Source organism: Drosophila ananassae, chromosome 2L (genome assembly GCF_017639315.1).
Source record: "Drosophila ananassae strain 14024-0371.13 chromosome 2L, ASM1763931v2, whole genome shotgun sequence".
Taxonomy (NCBI): domain Eukaryota; kingdom Metazoa; phylum Arthropoda; class Insecta; order Diptera; family Drosophilidae; genus Drosophila; species Drosophila ananassae.
This window is the reverse complement of record NC_057927.1, coordinates 1,660,634-1,676,746: the sequence shown is the minus strand read 5'-3', so window position 1 is coordinate 1,676,746 and position 16,113 is coordinate 1,660,634. Positions and strand designations below refer to the sequence as shown.

The window sequence follows — 16,113 nt, the reverse complement described above, 5'->3', positions numbered from 1 at the left end:
TTCATTTTCAAGTATCTATAAATTTTTAGATATTTTCTCAAAATAGCCATCGTTGTTAGCGATTCTAAGCCTCGGTCATGAAGTCAAATGAAATTGGGATAATTATTTTAAATTGCAAATATTATTTGTGTTTTTTTCGTTGTGCAATTGCAAACGTGTGAGACGAAGTCATCGCGGGGTTTGTGGTTAAAACTCATACAAATGTGACTTGCAAAACGCCAGTAGCATCTTGAAATTGGACAGGGAATTGTGTGTCGTGAGGCTCAGATCCCAAGGTCGTGTTCATGGCGAGTTCTTGAGTTCTCGAGACAATTGCACAATTGAGCTAAGAGTGCTGCAGGCACGTTTTAACGCCTGATGGCTCATGTTAACCTGGCCCTAACCTTTCGGGGCGTAGACAACGCAACTTCACTTTAAGTTTCAAATTAAATTTCACTCATGAGGCAACTGTCGGGTCTGAGCTGAACTGATGCGATGCCCGAACTAATTGCAGCTAATTGAAATGCACGGCATTCGACGACGACAACGAACGTTGCGAAAACAGTGTCGAAATGACGCAGAGTCAGCCATAGCGATTCAAGAGCAAAGTGCGTGAAAAATCGAATCCAGATGCCGCCAGGTGATCGCTTTAACCAAATATTTATGCAAATGCCAATTGTGCCGCAGGAAGAGCACAATGTCACGTCAACAAACGCCTCAAATGTGCCATGAAAAATAATAACAAAATCAAACAAAAGCCTCATTACATATCCCCAGGTACGTGTACACTGAACACCATACCCTCCCATACAGATTTAGGCACCAAAATGGGTTCGGATAAGGAGAACAACCTAAAAGGTTTCCCATGGACTTTGCCACAGTCCGTTCCTCATTCCCCGATCCCAGATTCGATCCCATTGTCACTTGTCACAACGCGAGCAGTCAAGAATCTGCATAATATATAAATTCGGTTAGTCTTTTTGTTTATTTTGGAATAGAGTTCTCCCGGCACACGCGTCGAATCTTTTTGCGATTCTCTAGCCATCCGACCAGCCAATTTATCAAACATTGCTTTTACGACTTGGAGGTGCTTGTCGGGGTACAACTCGAATCCATTAGGGTTTAACGCAAGATAATAAACCTGTACCCTTATTTTTAGAGAATTCTTTTGGCCTTACGGCCCCATTCATATTAATTCCCGTGGACAGCACGTTTATCACTTTATTTCTTTAAGAATTTAAGTTTCAAAATTATATATAACTAAAAAAGAAACTTATAACATATACTTTCTTAAGCATCTTACATCTTAAAAGATAATTTATTTTTATCTAACAATCTACAAATAGCAATTTCCATTTATGAGTATATATTACCTTTAGTTTTATTTGTTTTTTGCTAGTCAGTTGAGCTTGCCCTTCAGGTAAATTATTAAATATTAAATGACCCATTAAAGAAAATGAAATTAACTTGTTTTGGGTGGGTTGACATTGAGTGAAACACTCCAAAGAAAAAACCGCTGCTGTGTGCAAATAAAAACCAGGTTTATGGCCCATTAAGGCTTCTTTACAACCTGAAAACTTCAAAGTCCCTGTCGAAAAGAAAACCTCAAGATCAGTAATATAAGTCTAGCATTTTTGAGCACTACGCAGGGCATTGCCCAGTCGATATCTGGGGGAGGGGTATTCTTTAATTCACAAAAAGTATAAGAATAAGTAATGCTAAACATTGATAAGTCATAAAACGAAATGAAGACCGCAGAAATTAGCAAAATGCTCACGTGTCTGAAACTTTTTTTACTCGCCCACACCCGAAAAATTTTCGGGCTTTATTTTTTGTTGGTTGGGTTTTCTATTTTGGCACTGCGGCACCCGGTAGCAAAAGCATATCCGTACACCCCAGCCCACAGACTCTCGGCCACTGGTCTGGGGAAGTTGGCTTAGCTGGCCAGTTGGCCTAAGAACTCGTCACCAAGTGCTCGAGTCTTTTCATTAACAACTTGATCATGACTAGCATCGGTAAGGCCGAGAGCCTGCTTAGAATTCTGGGGGAGATCACAAACCTGATTGGGGTTTTAAAATGCCTTCGCCTGGCCGCAGATTTATATATTTCGGGGTTTCTATTCTTGACTCTTGGTAGTGTGTAAGTGAATTTGCATAAATATGCATGCATATTTGAATGGCTTCGGATTTCACTGGTGAGCACTGGTTACCAACTTGACAGACAATCCATTCCTGGCCCTTTTTCCAAACTTTTTTAAACCAAAACAGGTCGGGCAGCCCCATAAACCAGGGGGCCGCATTTTTACCACCCATCTAATCAGAGATATGAGTCAAGTTTGAGTCTAAAAATATGCATCACAAACTAATCAAGATCTTTTGGAGACTCAAAAAAGAATATTATGCTGGGAGAAGACCTATCCCATCCGCTATGGTTCCGGAATATATCAAAATAATCGATTTATTCATAGCAAATCAAATTATTGAAAAATTCTTGCTGGCAGAACAAGTTTTGGGCAAAGTGAACCAAAGCCAGGTCTGAGCTCATGGCATATAAATAAATATAATCCGAGAATTATATATTTTGTTCTTTTCCCGGTTCCTATTTACATTTAACCCCGTGACCTTTGGTCAAGGTTTGGCTCCTCCAATATTTGGTTTAATCGTCTTTAAATTCCCCCGCCTCATTACACATTACACAGCCGGTGGACACAGACTTCCGGTTTCAATACTTCCGCATAGATGTAACAGTAAACAAGTTGCCGATCGGACCTCTGCGGCGATAGAGCTGCCCAGCAATAAAAATATGTAAATGGAAACAAAGCCAAACAAAAAGGCCAATGCTGCGCGAAAATACACACAGACAAATTTTGAAGCTAGCCTCGTGTTAGTCTTCACTACAGATAAACCGAGTTTTGGAGTTATAATGTGAATGATAAAATTTAAATTGTGGATTTTTGAATACGCTAACTTTTGTGTCACCACGACGTATACTCAATTTTTAACTCTGATTACGAAGCACACATGTCTTATGCTTAATATTTAAAGGCCACTTAAGTCGAAATGGAAATGCAATTATTTTTTGGAATAACTAAATTAAATTTAAATGAATAATACTTACCACTCAGGAAATCCCCTAAGAAATATAAATTTTACCAAATTTTTCAACAAATAAGTATATAAAATATAATATAATACACTGTTAATTTATGTCTAAAAAATAATTATAAGTACTGTTTAAGAAATGGTAATATCATTTCGGAGATCATTAATATCATTAATATCATTTATCAATTAATTAAAGTATAATTTATGAAAATGTGGTGGGAAATTTTGGGTGAATTGTGAAAAGTCGAAAAGACTCTTCAGAAAGAGAAACCATGAAAAGTGAACCCCTGAAATCGATTGCTGTCTCGACTTCGTCTTCAGTTGGCTGATTAAACATCAGGAAATACAAAATGCAAAGCAGGCAAAAGCAAATTGTAACAGGGCCCAAAGTCAGCCGCCAAGCAAACGAGTTCTCGGGCCAAAGGCAACGGCTATATCGCTATTGATAAGCGGCCAAAACTCGTTCGGATTTGGACCGTTGCACGAGGTGGGGGATGTAGAGCCAAAGGGCGGAGTGGCGGGGGTCCTAGCCAGGTAGCCCCATTGACTGATTATTGCTATTAATGCGAATGCGATGCTGCGAGTTGCCGCTTGCTGGTTTTTGCCATTTGCATTGACATTGACTTTGACCGAGAAATTATAAATCGAAGCCAATGTGACGCATACTGCGTACCACACATACATATGTAATGTATGCATCTGTGTAATATGAATTAGTATTCGAATTTGGTGGACTTTACATTCTGACATTTTTATGCATCCACCACATACAATAAAAATACAACAAAGTAATGCAATCCGATTCACGAATACAAGTACTTTAAGGAAAATGGGTTCCTGGCATACGAGTGACAATTCATTTCCATACAGATGATTAATGTATTTCCATACATTAAACTGTTACGAGAAGTACTTGAACCGAGCACAATTATTAACCTGGACATGCCCCATCGATTTAGCCAAACGTACCACACATACATATGTATGTATGCATCTGTGTAATATGAATTAGTATTCGAATTTGGTGACTTTACATTCTGACATTTTTATGCATCCACCACATACAATAACAAGAAAGGAAAGCTAACTTCGAGCGGAGCCGAAGTTTATATACCCTTGCAGTTCAGTCGCAGTCCGCTAGGTGGCGCCACGCATCTTATATTATTAGATATGTAGCGGATCGTATATAGTTGGCCGATCCTTATGAAATTTGGCATTTCGAATTATTTTGCCAAAAGAGTAATCTGTACCAAATCCCATCTTTCTAACTTAAAAAACACCAAAGTTATGCCAATTTCGATCGTTCTATGACAGCTATAGGATATAGTCGGCCGATCCTTATGAAATTTTGCACACAAGATATTTTGGTCAAATATAACATGTGTGGAAAGTCCCAACCCTCTAACTTAAAAAACACCAAAGTTATGGCATTTCCGATCAATCAGTTATATGGCAGCTATAGGATATAGTCGACCGATCCCGGCCGTTCCGACTTATATACTGCCTGCAAAGGAAAGAAGGGTGTGTGCAAAGTTTCAACTCGATAGCTTTAAAACTGAGAGACTAGTTTGCGTAGAAACGGACAGACGGACAGACGGACAGACGGACAGACGGACAGACGGACATGCTCATATCGACTCAGGAGGTGATCCTGATCAAGAATATATATACTTTATAGGGTCGGAGATGTCTCCTTCACTGCGTTGCACACTTTTGACCAAAATTATAATACCCTCTGCAAGGGTATAAAAATACAACAAAGTAATGCAATCCGATTCACGAATACAAGTACTTTAAGGAAAATGGGTTCCTGGCATACGAGTGACAATTCATTTCCATACAGATGATTAATGTATTTCCATACATTAAACTGTTACGAGAAGTACTTGAACCGAGCACAATTATTAACCTGGACATGCCCCATCGATTTAGCCAAACTCCGCGACATTGAAGCACCCAACCACCCACCGAAGATTTTTCGGCAATCGGTCAAAGTCAATGGGTCAAAGACGCTGAGCGTTCAAGTTCAAGCCCCAAAAGATTAGAAAAATTACTTAAGACTAGATCAAAAAACGGCATTGACCGTCATGTCATGGCACACAATTAAAATTAGAAAACTTTAGTGGCCATTAGTTGTGTTTATTGGCAATATTTAGCATAGCTTCGCTCAGAAGTTTCAACCCGACCCAACACAATCCGATCGAATACGATGCGGTGTATCCAATGGATGCGACCGTCTTCGCATTTCGTTATTGTCTTCTATTTCCTGGTTCGCCGACGACGATTTGGCATTATCTTGAATTAATTGTTGCATATTATAGCGACAAGCATTGACCTCAATTGGCGAGGGTGCGAATGTGTGTTAGTGATAAACAATGTTGGTTACTTTGGAACCTACGTGAAGCAGAACGCGCAAATAAATGCCAGTCTTAAATAAATAATGTTTATTCGATTTCTTCTCATTAAAAACGGAGCTTCGAGCATAACCAAAATTGATCATCTATCAAAACAGAGTCGCATATGAATACATATCCGCAAAGAACTTGTTATTAAGGGAGGAAACCTGAACATGAAGAACTGTCTTGTAGCCTGATTATGAATTATTAAATATTTTTCTTCTCTAAATGATGACAAGCAGCAAACTTTTACGATTCGGTAATTTGCCATAAACTTAATTCGATTCCATTTCAAATGGTATATCACTTTTTCGCTCATTTTTCACTGCTCATTTTTAATAACTTTTGCTTCAGATTCATTAATGATTTGAGGCAAAATAATGATTTACCAGAACTATTAAAGGTAGATTTGAAAATTGTTTTTATTTATTTAATTTATTTATTTATTTACATTCTGTTAGCTTAAAGTTAAAACTAAAGCTACAGGGGGGGGCGTTGCAGCCATAGCTACTAAGGCTTTCGGCTGGCTCATTTGTTTTATTTTTTGTTTTTCGTAGTTACATTTTTTGTTATTTACTTAATCCTAATGTCTGTATTAGTCTATGTGAAATTCAAGTTTTTGCACAATTCTATATAATTCGAAAATTAGTTTTCTTATTTCTATTGTGTTGTTGGACGCTTAATTATTAGATAAGATTGATTGTCTTTGTTTTTTTAAGAAAATTTAGGATTCTCAGGATGTTGCTGGTTGTAGGATTTGAAATGGTATGTATGGATGTATGAATGGATGGTATATAAGGCCGAACTTGGACCCTTTCATATCCTATGTAAATGTGATCGGGGAGGTCTAGCTTGTCAAATGTTAGAGTTATAAGTCCAGTTTCTGTCGGCTCTACTGTGAAGGTCTTCATAATTTTTCTTACGGCTGACACTTTTTGGCTTTTTAGGTTTTCAAGGATCTCTTCTTCATCAATTCCTCGCAGATCATTTGAGTATATTATACCCTTTGAGTAGTTCAGGGTTCTGTGTTCTGAAACTGCTACGGGTATGTCCAATATGGTTGTTAGTTTTAGTAGTTTTTCGGCTTGTCTATTGTCTTTCGTTTGTAGGAGAAGGTTTCCGTCGCGTAGTTTCCTACAACTGACGACTACGCCTCCGCATGTTATATCTATAACTTTTTTTATGTTGAAAGGTGAGACTCCTTTAAAGGTTGAATCATCGGTTCTTGATATGATTAGGAATTTGCTAGTTGGAGAAGGTTTTTCCTTCCATATGTCTGGTGGATCGCGCATTGTTCGTTTTAAGCTTCTAGTGTAAGCAAGAAGATTGTCACTGCTGGTGCACTAACTGATAACAAATCTAATTATAGAACTGTATGTAAGTTAGAATATTTGCCACTTGAGTTTGCCTCGCTTAGAAGTTTGATTTGGAAGAGACACACGACTGATCGCATCGACGGCCCAACGTAAACAGTATTTATTTAATAATATTATTTAATTTAACAGAAAAAGATTTTTGACCATCGTTTTGGGGAAATTTTCGATTTACATTTATTTATATAAAAAATCGGAATAAAATATAAGGTGCTAAGTTTAAAAAGGTAATAAAACAACAATAATTTAAAAAATTAGGAAACCTAAACAATTTATTGTATTAAGATTTCTAAACATTTATTTTTTTTTTGTTTTAACATCAAAAATTTTTTAAAACAACGCTTTTTATACACAATATATATTTTCCTGCTTTTGATATTTTATTGTTAATAGCACTAATTTTTACTGGCAGAAAAATTCAAAATAAATTATTTAATTTTAACCCTAGACGGTCATGCTTCGTCGATTCGACGACGCATGGTCACATTTGTTCGATTATTCCAGTATTTTTTTGATTCTTTTTCCTCGTTTTTCGTACAGCTGTTGTCGATGCTTAGACGCAGCTGTGTGCAAACGTACAAATCCGTCGGTCGCATGTAAGTATCATTTCTGAGAATTAGCGTCGTCGAAACGACGAAGCATGTCTTTAGTGTGACTTTTTGGTAATATTGCATATATTTTTCTGCAGAAAATTGGCCTAGAAAATGAATAGAGGCAATGGTTTAGACGAGATTGCGATTGCAAACCTTCTTGAAGAGGACGAATCCGATGTGGATATTGAAGATTCTGGTGAAGATCATCCAATTTTGGGCGAATTAGTTGAGGAACCAAGTTCTTCAGAAGACTCTTCAGATGACGAAAACACACCATTAAATGTGTTGTTTAATAAGTCCAGTATTATTACTTTTTCTAAAACTGGTTCTACAATTCCACTAAGGGGGGTGTAGACACCTTTGACCAAATGTGTAGCGTCATGAGCTGCGCTCGAAAAACCAACCGCTGGCCAATGGCCACCTTTTTTGGAATGTTAAATATGGCTTTTACTAACAGTTTTGTTATTTATTCCCATAACATGTTAGAGTCGGGTAGTAAACCACTAAGCCGTAGAAATTATATGAAAAGCCTACACTCAAGCCTCATTCAAAAACAGTTAATGAATAGGCTAAGCCGAGTTACATTGCCCAATTTAGCTCGGGAAAATATCTCAAGCGGCTTAATTGATAAAAATGAAAACAATAATGAAAACCAATCTAATTTAAATGCAAAAAGAAAGATCTGCGCTTTTTGTCCTTCCGCAAAACGTCGTATGACCAAAACCATTTGTTCGAAATGCCAAAAAAGCCTTTGTGGAGAACACAAATTTGATCTGTGTGCCTCTTGTGTAAAAAAATAATTTGCAACATCTTGATTCACATTTTTGTTTAGTTTTAAGCCTTAATATTAAGATTCGACTGAAGTAAAGAAACTACTTGTGATTTTTGTTATCTAATTTGGCCAAAGAAACAAGGCCCAAAAAAAAAACATGAAAAAAAGGTTGTTTATTATTTTTTAGTTTTTAAGTGTATTATTAATGTAAAAATGAATTGTTATTTCTTATTTTGAACTGATAACGTTATGAATAAAACGCAGTAAAAAAATTTTTTACAATATTGTTTGTTTTTTATCAATTATACTTATTTTAAAATTGGCGTCGTCGATTCGACGAAGCATAACCTTAACGTAGGAAAAATAAGCATGACCGTCTAGGGTTAAATAAAATTCAAAACCGTTACAAAATTAAAAGCCACTGAGGGAGTTGCCAGACTGAGAAATTAAGGTATATCGTTGCCAAAGCAACTCCTACTTGCATAATTTTCTTTACCCAGCTCGGCCACACTGTTGTTATCAGCCGAATTTAATCAACATTTCTCATTGTTTGTGTTTTATTTTGGTGCCTCCTCTCTCCCGCCACTCCGCATCCTCGAATCAGCTCATTGTCATGGCGACAGAGAGGTTGTCCATCCCAGTCCGCATTTAAGGGACTGTCAGCAACGAGCTATGACTGTGCGAGGAATTGAAGCCATAACGCTGAACGGATCGGTGCCCAAGGAAAGTGTGAATTTAAGCGACGCGCGGGGCATTCCCGAAGCCGGAGCAATGAACTCCGTGGAACGTTACCGACAAGAGTGGACCCAACTGCTAAGCACCCTTGATGGCGAGCCGGAGACCCTGCGCCGAGCTGCTTTCGCCGGTGACCTTAAGATGTCAAAGTTCCGGAGCATCCACTGGGCATTGCTCCTCAGAGTTCTCACTTCGGAGCACCGAAGTTGGATTAGTCAGCGCCTTCAGCAACGAGTGCGCTACGACAAGTTCCGGGCAGACTACGTGCGGAATCCCCATCAAATAGCTTTGGACTGCAACGACGATCCCTTGTCTCAGGAGACACAGAGCGTGTGGAATCAGTACTTCAGCGACCAAGAGCTCTTCGCCGTCATCCGGCAGGACGTGGTTCGCACGTTTCCGGGCGTGGATTTTTTTCGCAAGCCCCTGGTGCAGAACGCGATGGTCAACATCTTGTTCTATTACGCCCGGGAGCACCCATACATGTGCTATCGCCAGGGTATGCACGAGATCCTGGCACCAATCATCTTTGTGGTGTACAGCGATCACCAGTCCCTGTTGCATTTCAGTGAGCTGGCCAAGACGGACATAAATCCCACGCTACTGGACGTCCTGGATCCAGCCTACCTCGAGGCGGATACCTAGTAAGGCCCATGCAAAGTGTCAATAATAAAATCCCGGCATAACATTTCTTATTTCCCAAAGCTCTTTGTTTTCCCGCTTGATGGCATCTGTGGAGTCTTATTATCGCGTCTCAAATCTCGTCTCGACGCCCGGCGGTCACATCGAACAACGCAATGAGGTGTGTCCCAGCCTATACCAGATTTTCCATCTGTCCTATCGCTTATCATTCAATTTTGATTTCAGTCCCCCGGGGAGAACGAGCCGCAAACAGAGGCGGAGGTTATCAGCCAGCTGAACTTTATACGCGACAAGATACTGGCCAAGCAGGACCAGCATTTGCACCACTATCTCCAGAAGATGGAAATTCCGCTTCACATATTCGGCATGTGAGTAATTTTCCTCATAAACAAATAAAAAATGCACGGATACAGCCAGAAAAGTACGGTTGAGGGTACTTTCAAGGCATAGAAACCCCCACCATATGCCTCTTATATTTCAAACTAATCCTATTCGTTTGTAGTCGCTGGTTACGCCTTCTTTTCGGGCGGGAGTTCATGCTGCTGGACCTGCTCTTGCTTTGGGATGCAATCTTTGCCGATAGCGACCGCTTCGATCTGCCCAACTACATTCTGGTGGCTATGCTGGTGCACATCCGTGATAAGCGTGGGTATTCCCCAAAAGTACTTTTAAGATTTGAAAAATTTGTGAATTTTCATGATTGCAGTTCTGCTTAGCGACTACACCACTTCTCTCACATATCTTATGCGCTATCCGGGCAATGTGGACGTCCATTTGGTGCTGCGCCACGCTCTTTTTATGCTGAACCCCAAGGAATTCGATTATCCGGCCAACGCCTTCACCTGCGTATCCTTCGCAAACCACTCGACGGGAAAAGAAGCTATAGCGCCTGCTGCACGACCCCGCACCCTTTCGGAAACATCATCCGTGGCAACTACCGGGAGTCAGATCGATCGGCAGATTACATATATGCAGGAGCGGAATGCGGCGGATTCTTCTGCGCTGGCCAAGCTGCAGGACTCTCATCGGGTGGCCATGGACGGGTACCTCGAAAATGTTGGTAGCTCATCTGGATTTTAATATTCCCATTTGCTTAATTCTTCCTCTTTTTTAGAGCCCTGAGCTTCTCCGGCTGGAGCTGAAGAACGCCCAAACGGTGATAAAAATAGCACGGAGCAAGTTGCAGACTTACTTGGGGTCAGTACGCCACCACGTGGCCAAGCAGGCCAACGCCAACGAGGAGCTTGGCCGAACGCTCGACAATATTGAGGAGCTGTGCAGCTTCCTAGATGTCAAGTTTATGTTCCCACTCCATGCCAGATCCGCTCCCATTGATCAGGCGCTAGAGGCCAACGAGCAGAAGCAAATGAACAACTCCAGCCGGCCAAAAAAGGCTTCGCCTACTGCTTCTCCCACGACGAAAGCTGCACCACCTACTACCGCCACTGGTGGCTACGAGATGCCCGAAAATGCCTTCATGCACAGTTCCATGCGACGGCTTCTGGGAGAACTGCGGGAAATCGAGCTATCCACGATCACAAGCGACGAGAAGCCGGGCTCTGACTCCGCTTCGACCGTAAACGGTCTTCCGGCCGCGGAACCCCAACAGCGCCACCCGAACGCACTGAGCTGATTTCTGAATCCTCTCTAATCGACTGAAACTGAATTTAGACTTAGAAACAGAAAAAAGAACCACCAAGTGGTGAATCAAAATAATTGAAGACATACAGTGTAATTATATTTGGACTTCGCAAAAGTCAGTAAACTAAATAAGTTGATCCAATTTTTCAAGTGCTTATAACAATTTTAAATTAGTTTTTACTGGGCGGGAATGTTTCTCAAACAAAACCCCTATGGGCTCGGCAAAAAAAAAAGAAAGAAAACATGCATATTCCTCCATACGAACAGATTCATTTTGGTGATAGAACTAGAAACTAAAGATCGTGTGCATATTTTTAGGAATCTAGAAGGGATCATAAAAAATATAAGTTTTCTTTTGGTCACTGACTTTTAAATCAATCATGCTTGTCCAGCATTTATCTTCTACAACACACAAAAAATCCGAATCCGAGTCTGAATAAGTGAAATTAAATATATGACAATGACGAAATTTATGGCTATGGATAGGGGATTAACAATATGCGTATATTACTTATATTCTATGGTCGGCGATTGTGGTTAATCATCGGCCGGTATTGAGGCAGTTGTGCCCCGTTGCTGGTCAAGTTGTTACGTATCATGGCTGAAGATGATTGAATGTGTTGCTGGAGCTGTTGCTGCTGCATTTGCGGCTGCATCTGATGGTGTTGCTGCTGCAACTGTGGCTGCTGTATAGGTTTTGGTAAACTTATTATCTTCGAGTTGTTATTGTTGTTTACGCGTATTTGCCGCAACGAGCCCACTGCATTTCCGTTGCTCAAGTCTGTTGGCTGGTTGGAAGACGCCTCCAATGCACTGCCGATGCTATGTCGACCGCCGTTAATCCGTCCCAGCGAGGTGAGCTTGTCCAGCGGCACACAACGAACGGCTTCCGGGTCCTGGCGATTCGTCACCTTTATTTGGGTATTGTTCAGCATGCGCCGCAAGTTCTCGGCCACATCGTTGTGGTTGCCATTCAGGGTTACTGGAGTAAAGGTTCCCGTGCTTTTCCTTTTAGACGGGCTTCCCTGCTGCTCATTGTTGTTTTGGATTTTTTGGTCATCGTCCGGTATGGTGATTACACTGGAAGGGACTTCCGGATTAGCAGCATTAGGTGGAGATTTGGCTGTTGGCAAGGAATCAGCTGTCGACCCGGATCCAGAACTGCTGCCAGGCACAGCAGCAGAAGTTCTTTGCATGGCTTTCACCTCCAGCCCGCACACCAACTGCATTATCTTGGCCTTTCCCTCAGCCGCCAGATCGGCTGGCAGTGCCTTCATGGTAGGGGCAATGCTATCGAAGAACAGATCCACTACATGTCGGGGTTCTGGAGCTTTCAGGGAGACATCGTTGGGTTGGCCAGGCGTCGGCGCGACAGTCTCTCGCTCGAGAGTTCGCAGGCGCGAAACAATGTCAAAGGATGAGCAGATCATGTCCTTGGCCATGTCTAGCTGGCTCCGCTCATCCTGCCGCCTGCCCATGGAGTCTCGCAGGGCGCGCAGAATGCGGCGTACTTCCATCGATCGACGGGAACGTTTTGAGGGGGGCTCTGCCGTACTACCATCAGATCTATAAAAAGATTTCGATTAGAAGTTGATTCAATCTGCTACAGATAAGCCCATACCTCAGACTCAGATCGGCGTCGCTCTCTTTGTCGACTTCCAGGCCGGACTCCTGCACCTCGGCCTCGGCCGTAGCCTCTGAAGTGGAGTGAGATGCCGCCGGGGGAGGGGGAACGGCGGCCGCCTTTTGCCTCTCGAGGTTTTCAGAGTGCTTGCGGGAGGAATCGTGCTGCCGCAAGTAGAAGAGCTTGATGGGCAGACGAGTTTCACAGATTCGGCAGTGGCAGTGGTTCTCGTCGTTGGCATCCGGCTCGAGCCAATTGTACTTGGCCTGCAGCTCTGCCATGGCTGCTTTGTGTTTCGCTTCTCCAGTTGTCAGCGCAGCTGCTGTGGCCACTGCAGCGGAGATGTTATCAGAGTTCTTTGCAGACGTTGTCTCTGGAGAGACTGCTCCGGCCTTCTTGCGCTCAATGCGCAAGCGAATGTGTCGAGTGGAGCGCTGGTGTTTCGAAGCGAACTTCGAGGTCGGTATGAAAACCGAAACTTCACAGAGCTTACACCAGCCGTAGTTGCGCCGCTCCTCGCTCTTCTTGTAGGAGAGCCACGGAAAGCGAGCCTTCCAGACCATCACCTTGCCCTTGATTGTGGCCGGGATGGGCTTCGCGAAGGCCTTTGCCGAGGAGGGTCGAACCTGCTTCATCAATTTTTCGGTGTCCACGGTCCCGGAGTCCGTGTTGCTTAGTTCCTCCTCCTCATCTTGGTGACCTTCCTTCTCAGCCGGAGGCAACAGCGCTTGTCGGGCTTTATACTGCTTCACTAGCTTCTGATGTCGAGCGCTGAACTCGTGGCGCGCCTTGGCGGCATCGTTATGAAAACGCACGCGGCAGAACTTGCACAGCTGCACCTTTCTATCCTTGGAGTAGCAGAGCCACGGGTAGAAACGAATTCCGGCACGGATTTTCGCTTTACGTTGTTCTCCGACACTTCTTGCGGAGTTCCTGCAAAATTAATATTAAATAGTTATATATTTTTAATGAAATTGTAAAGTATCTCAAAAGAAAACCATCAGACCGAACTTACGTCTTCTTGGCTCTTTGTGTCTCGGACCAGTTGTCGTCGGTAACGTTGTTGTAGTCCTCCTCGCTGCCATCACTGTCCGAGGGAGCTCCGAGAAGGGCGGGCACTCCGAGTTCCCCCTCGCCAAGCGGATTCTCCGCAGGATTAGCTTCATCATCTGCATCATTGATGGGAATTTCTTGGGATTGCTGGGCGGCTACCGCAGATGTGTGCTTCTCCGAGTTCTCGTGATTCTTTCGCTTGATTTCCGAGTTGCCGTACATGAAACGCTTTTGGCAAATACTGCAGTAGGCGATACTGGGGTCTTCTGGATCGGCCACCATCCAGGGATGCACGTCGGCGTACACCGACCAGATGCCGCGTTGCAAGGGCCTTTGGAAGGCGATGAAAGTATTAATTAGAGTCGTTTAAAATCAGACTACAGGAATTAGGAATATAATTACCGCTTTTGTAACAGCTCCATAGAGTTCTGACAGTGGATCTTGGCTTTGCAGTGGCGCAGGAAGCTGGTGATGACCATGCGGCAGTTGCAGAGGGTGCATCGGCACTGTTGCGGACTGGTGTCCGGAATGAGTTCACACCACCGACCAGGATCATCGTTGACATACATATCGCCATTCATCATCACTACAGCTGTGTCTTCCTCCTCCCCCTCCTGTTCGCCGATAGGTTGCTGTTCCGATGCCAGCTCGCCCGCTTCAGCGACGCTCTTGCTTCGTTTTCGCTTTCGGTTGGGCTTATCCGAGTCGTACAGCCGCACCGCTTCCAAATGGCCCTTGGACGCCTCATGGCGTTTTCGCAGGTAAACAAACTCCACGTTCATACGCACGTTGCACACACGGCACATCCCCACGGTGCCCGTTGGCTGTGCCCTCTCCAGCCAGGGATGCCAGCGGAGCCAGCGCAGCCAGTTGAAGTTGTTGAAGGCTTCGATCTCACTCGCACGCTTCTGCTTCATTGCAGCCACGTAGCTGTTCGTTCCGAACTCGTGCTTCACTTCGATGTCACTGGTTCTGTGAATAAATTATAGAGGGTAGTTATCTTTAGAAATGTTTCAATCTGGCCGAGGTCTGTTGGAGAAACTAATAATGGAGATGAGTCCCTTATATCATTTAAAACCTATCTACGATCTATGGTTACTATCTACGATCTAGTAAACAAATGCCTCCAACAGACCAACATCAATGGTGAGGACTAGCCCTATTTCTACTCACGTTCCTCGCGTCTGCTCCTCACTCTTCTTGAAAGCCACGTAGTTGCATTCCCGCTCCTGGTGGTACAGCGACATGTTGTGCTGCTGGATGTGCTTGGCGCGGTTGTTAACGTTGATGTTCATGTTGCAGTAAAGGCAGAAAGCGTAGGTGGCGTCAGAGTCTTCGTGCAGAATCCAAGGCCAGCGCTTCATCCAGAGGAGCCAGCGCTTGGCGCGGGGCATCTTCTTGCGAGGGAACAATGTCTTCTCGTTGCTGCTGTCGTCCATGCTGAAGTCCTCGTCGTCGTCCTGGCTTTCGGCGTCTTGGGTGTCGAGGCGTTCCAGCAATCCCATCGGATCGGCGTACGAGTGATTGCTTTCTGCGTCGCTGCTGGGTTCGGTCTTGGTGGAAACGTTGTCCGCCTCCGGTTCGCGTTCATCTGGGTGGTTGTCATCTAATGGCTTCTCGTCCGGATTGTTGAGAGCAGACTGGAGCTCCGCCACCATCGGTGCATGATCGTCGTCCATGTCTGTGTCAGCCAATTCGTGCTCGCCGTGCGACAGTCTATCTTCGTCCGCCGGATCGTCGTCATCGTCATCCACTAAAATCACCATCGGCACCCTTTCCTCTGGCAACTCCTCTGCTATAACAGAACCCTCTACATCCATGATTTTCAGCTCGTGATCCGACGACGCCGCAGCAGTCTCAATATTGGCATTTTCGCTAACATTTGCAGACGCCATTTTGTCGCCGGCATCCGACGCTTCGTTAAAATTTTCCACTTGGCCGGTCTCCACTTCCATTTCGAGTAGCTCAATTAGGCCAGACGGATTCTGGAGCGGTGTCACAGGAGTGTCGAAGTCACAGCATTCGTTTCAAATTGCAAGAATCTTGAAAAATTACAGGACAATGAAATATGCGGAGAGCGGTGCTGGTCGAAAACAATGTTCGGCAACACAAAATCAAACCAGTCCTGAAAATTGCCGCGAAACCAGTGCTAGAAAACGAATGAAAAACTTTTCATGGAAACAGTTTCAAAGTAAATCTAT

The 16,113-nt window shown here is 43.3% G+C and overlaps 2 protein-coding genes and 1 long non-coding RNA gene across 3 annotated transcripts; 2 read left to right on the top strand and 1 right to left on the bottom strand.

Moving 5' to 3' along the window:
* Positions 1-1,908: 1,908 nt before the first annotated feature.
* LOC116655742 lies at positions 1,909-2,375 on the top strand. Its single transcript, XR_004310791.1, has 2 exons — positions 1,909-2,173; positions 2,247-2,375. It is a non-coding gene; the product is annotated as an uncharacterized LOC116655742 (long non-coding RNA).
* A 6,330-nt stretch (positions 2,376-8,705) lies between these two features.
* LOC6500181 (TBC1 domain family member 5) lies at positions 8,706-11,398 on the top strand. The gene is made up of 6 exons (XM_001953037.4): positions 8,706-9,596; positions 9,658-9,754; positions 9,820-9,962; positions 10,097-10,239; positions 10,301-10,650; positions 10,709-11,398. The coding sequence occupies exons 1-6, from the start codon at positions 8,890-8,892 to the stop codon at positions 11,225-11,227; spliced, it is 1,959 nt and encodes a 652-aa protein (XP_001953072.1). The 5' UTR covers positions 8,706-8,889; the 3' UTR covers positions 11,228-11,398.
* On the bottom strand, positions 11,311-16,062 carry LOC6500371 (protein suppressor of variegation 3-7). The gene is made up of 5 exons (XM_001953036.4): positions 15,086-16,062; positions 14,315-14,884; positions 13,875-14,243; positions 12,857-13,792; positions 11,311-12,801 (listed from the first exon to the last, which is right to left on the bottom strand). Exons 1-5 carry the CDS (start codon positions 15,865-15,867, stop codon positions 11,754-11,756), a joined length of 3,705 nt encoding a protein of 1,234 aa, XP_001953071.1. The 5' UTR covers positions 15,868-16,062; the 3' UTR covers positions 11,311-11,753.
* Between the last annotated feature and the right edge of the window lie 51 nt (positions 16,063-16,113).

Coding starts and splice junctions, on each gene's coding strand:
- LOC6500181 (XM_001953037.4), top strand. CDS start 8,890: ATGACTGTGCGAGGAATTGAAGCCATAACGCTGAACGGATCGGTGCCC. Junction 9,963..10,096: donor CCGCTTCACATATTCGGCAT/GTGAGTAATTTT, acceptor ATTCGTTTGTAG/TCGCTGGTTACGCCTTCTTT. Junction 10,240..10,300: donor GGTGCACATCCGTGATAAGC/GTGGGTATTCCC, acceptor TCATGATTGCAG/TTCTGCTTAGCGACTACACC.
- LOC6500371 (XM_001953036.4), bottom strand. CDS start 15,867: ATGGAAGTGGAGACCGGCCAAGTGGAAAATTTTAACGAAGCGTCGGAT. Junction 14,885..15,085: donor GAGGAGCAGACGCGAGGAAC/GTGAGTAGAAAT, acceptor ATTTATTCACAG/AACCAGTGACATCGAAGTGA. Junction 13,793..13,874: donor ACACAAAGAGCCAAGAAGAC/GTAAGTTCGGTC, acceptor TTAATTTTGCAG/GAACTCCGCAAGAAGTGTCG.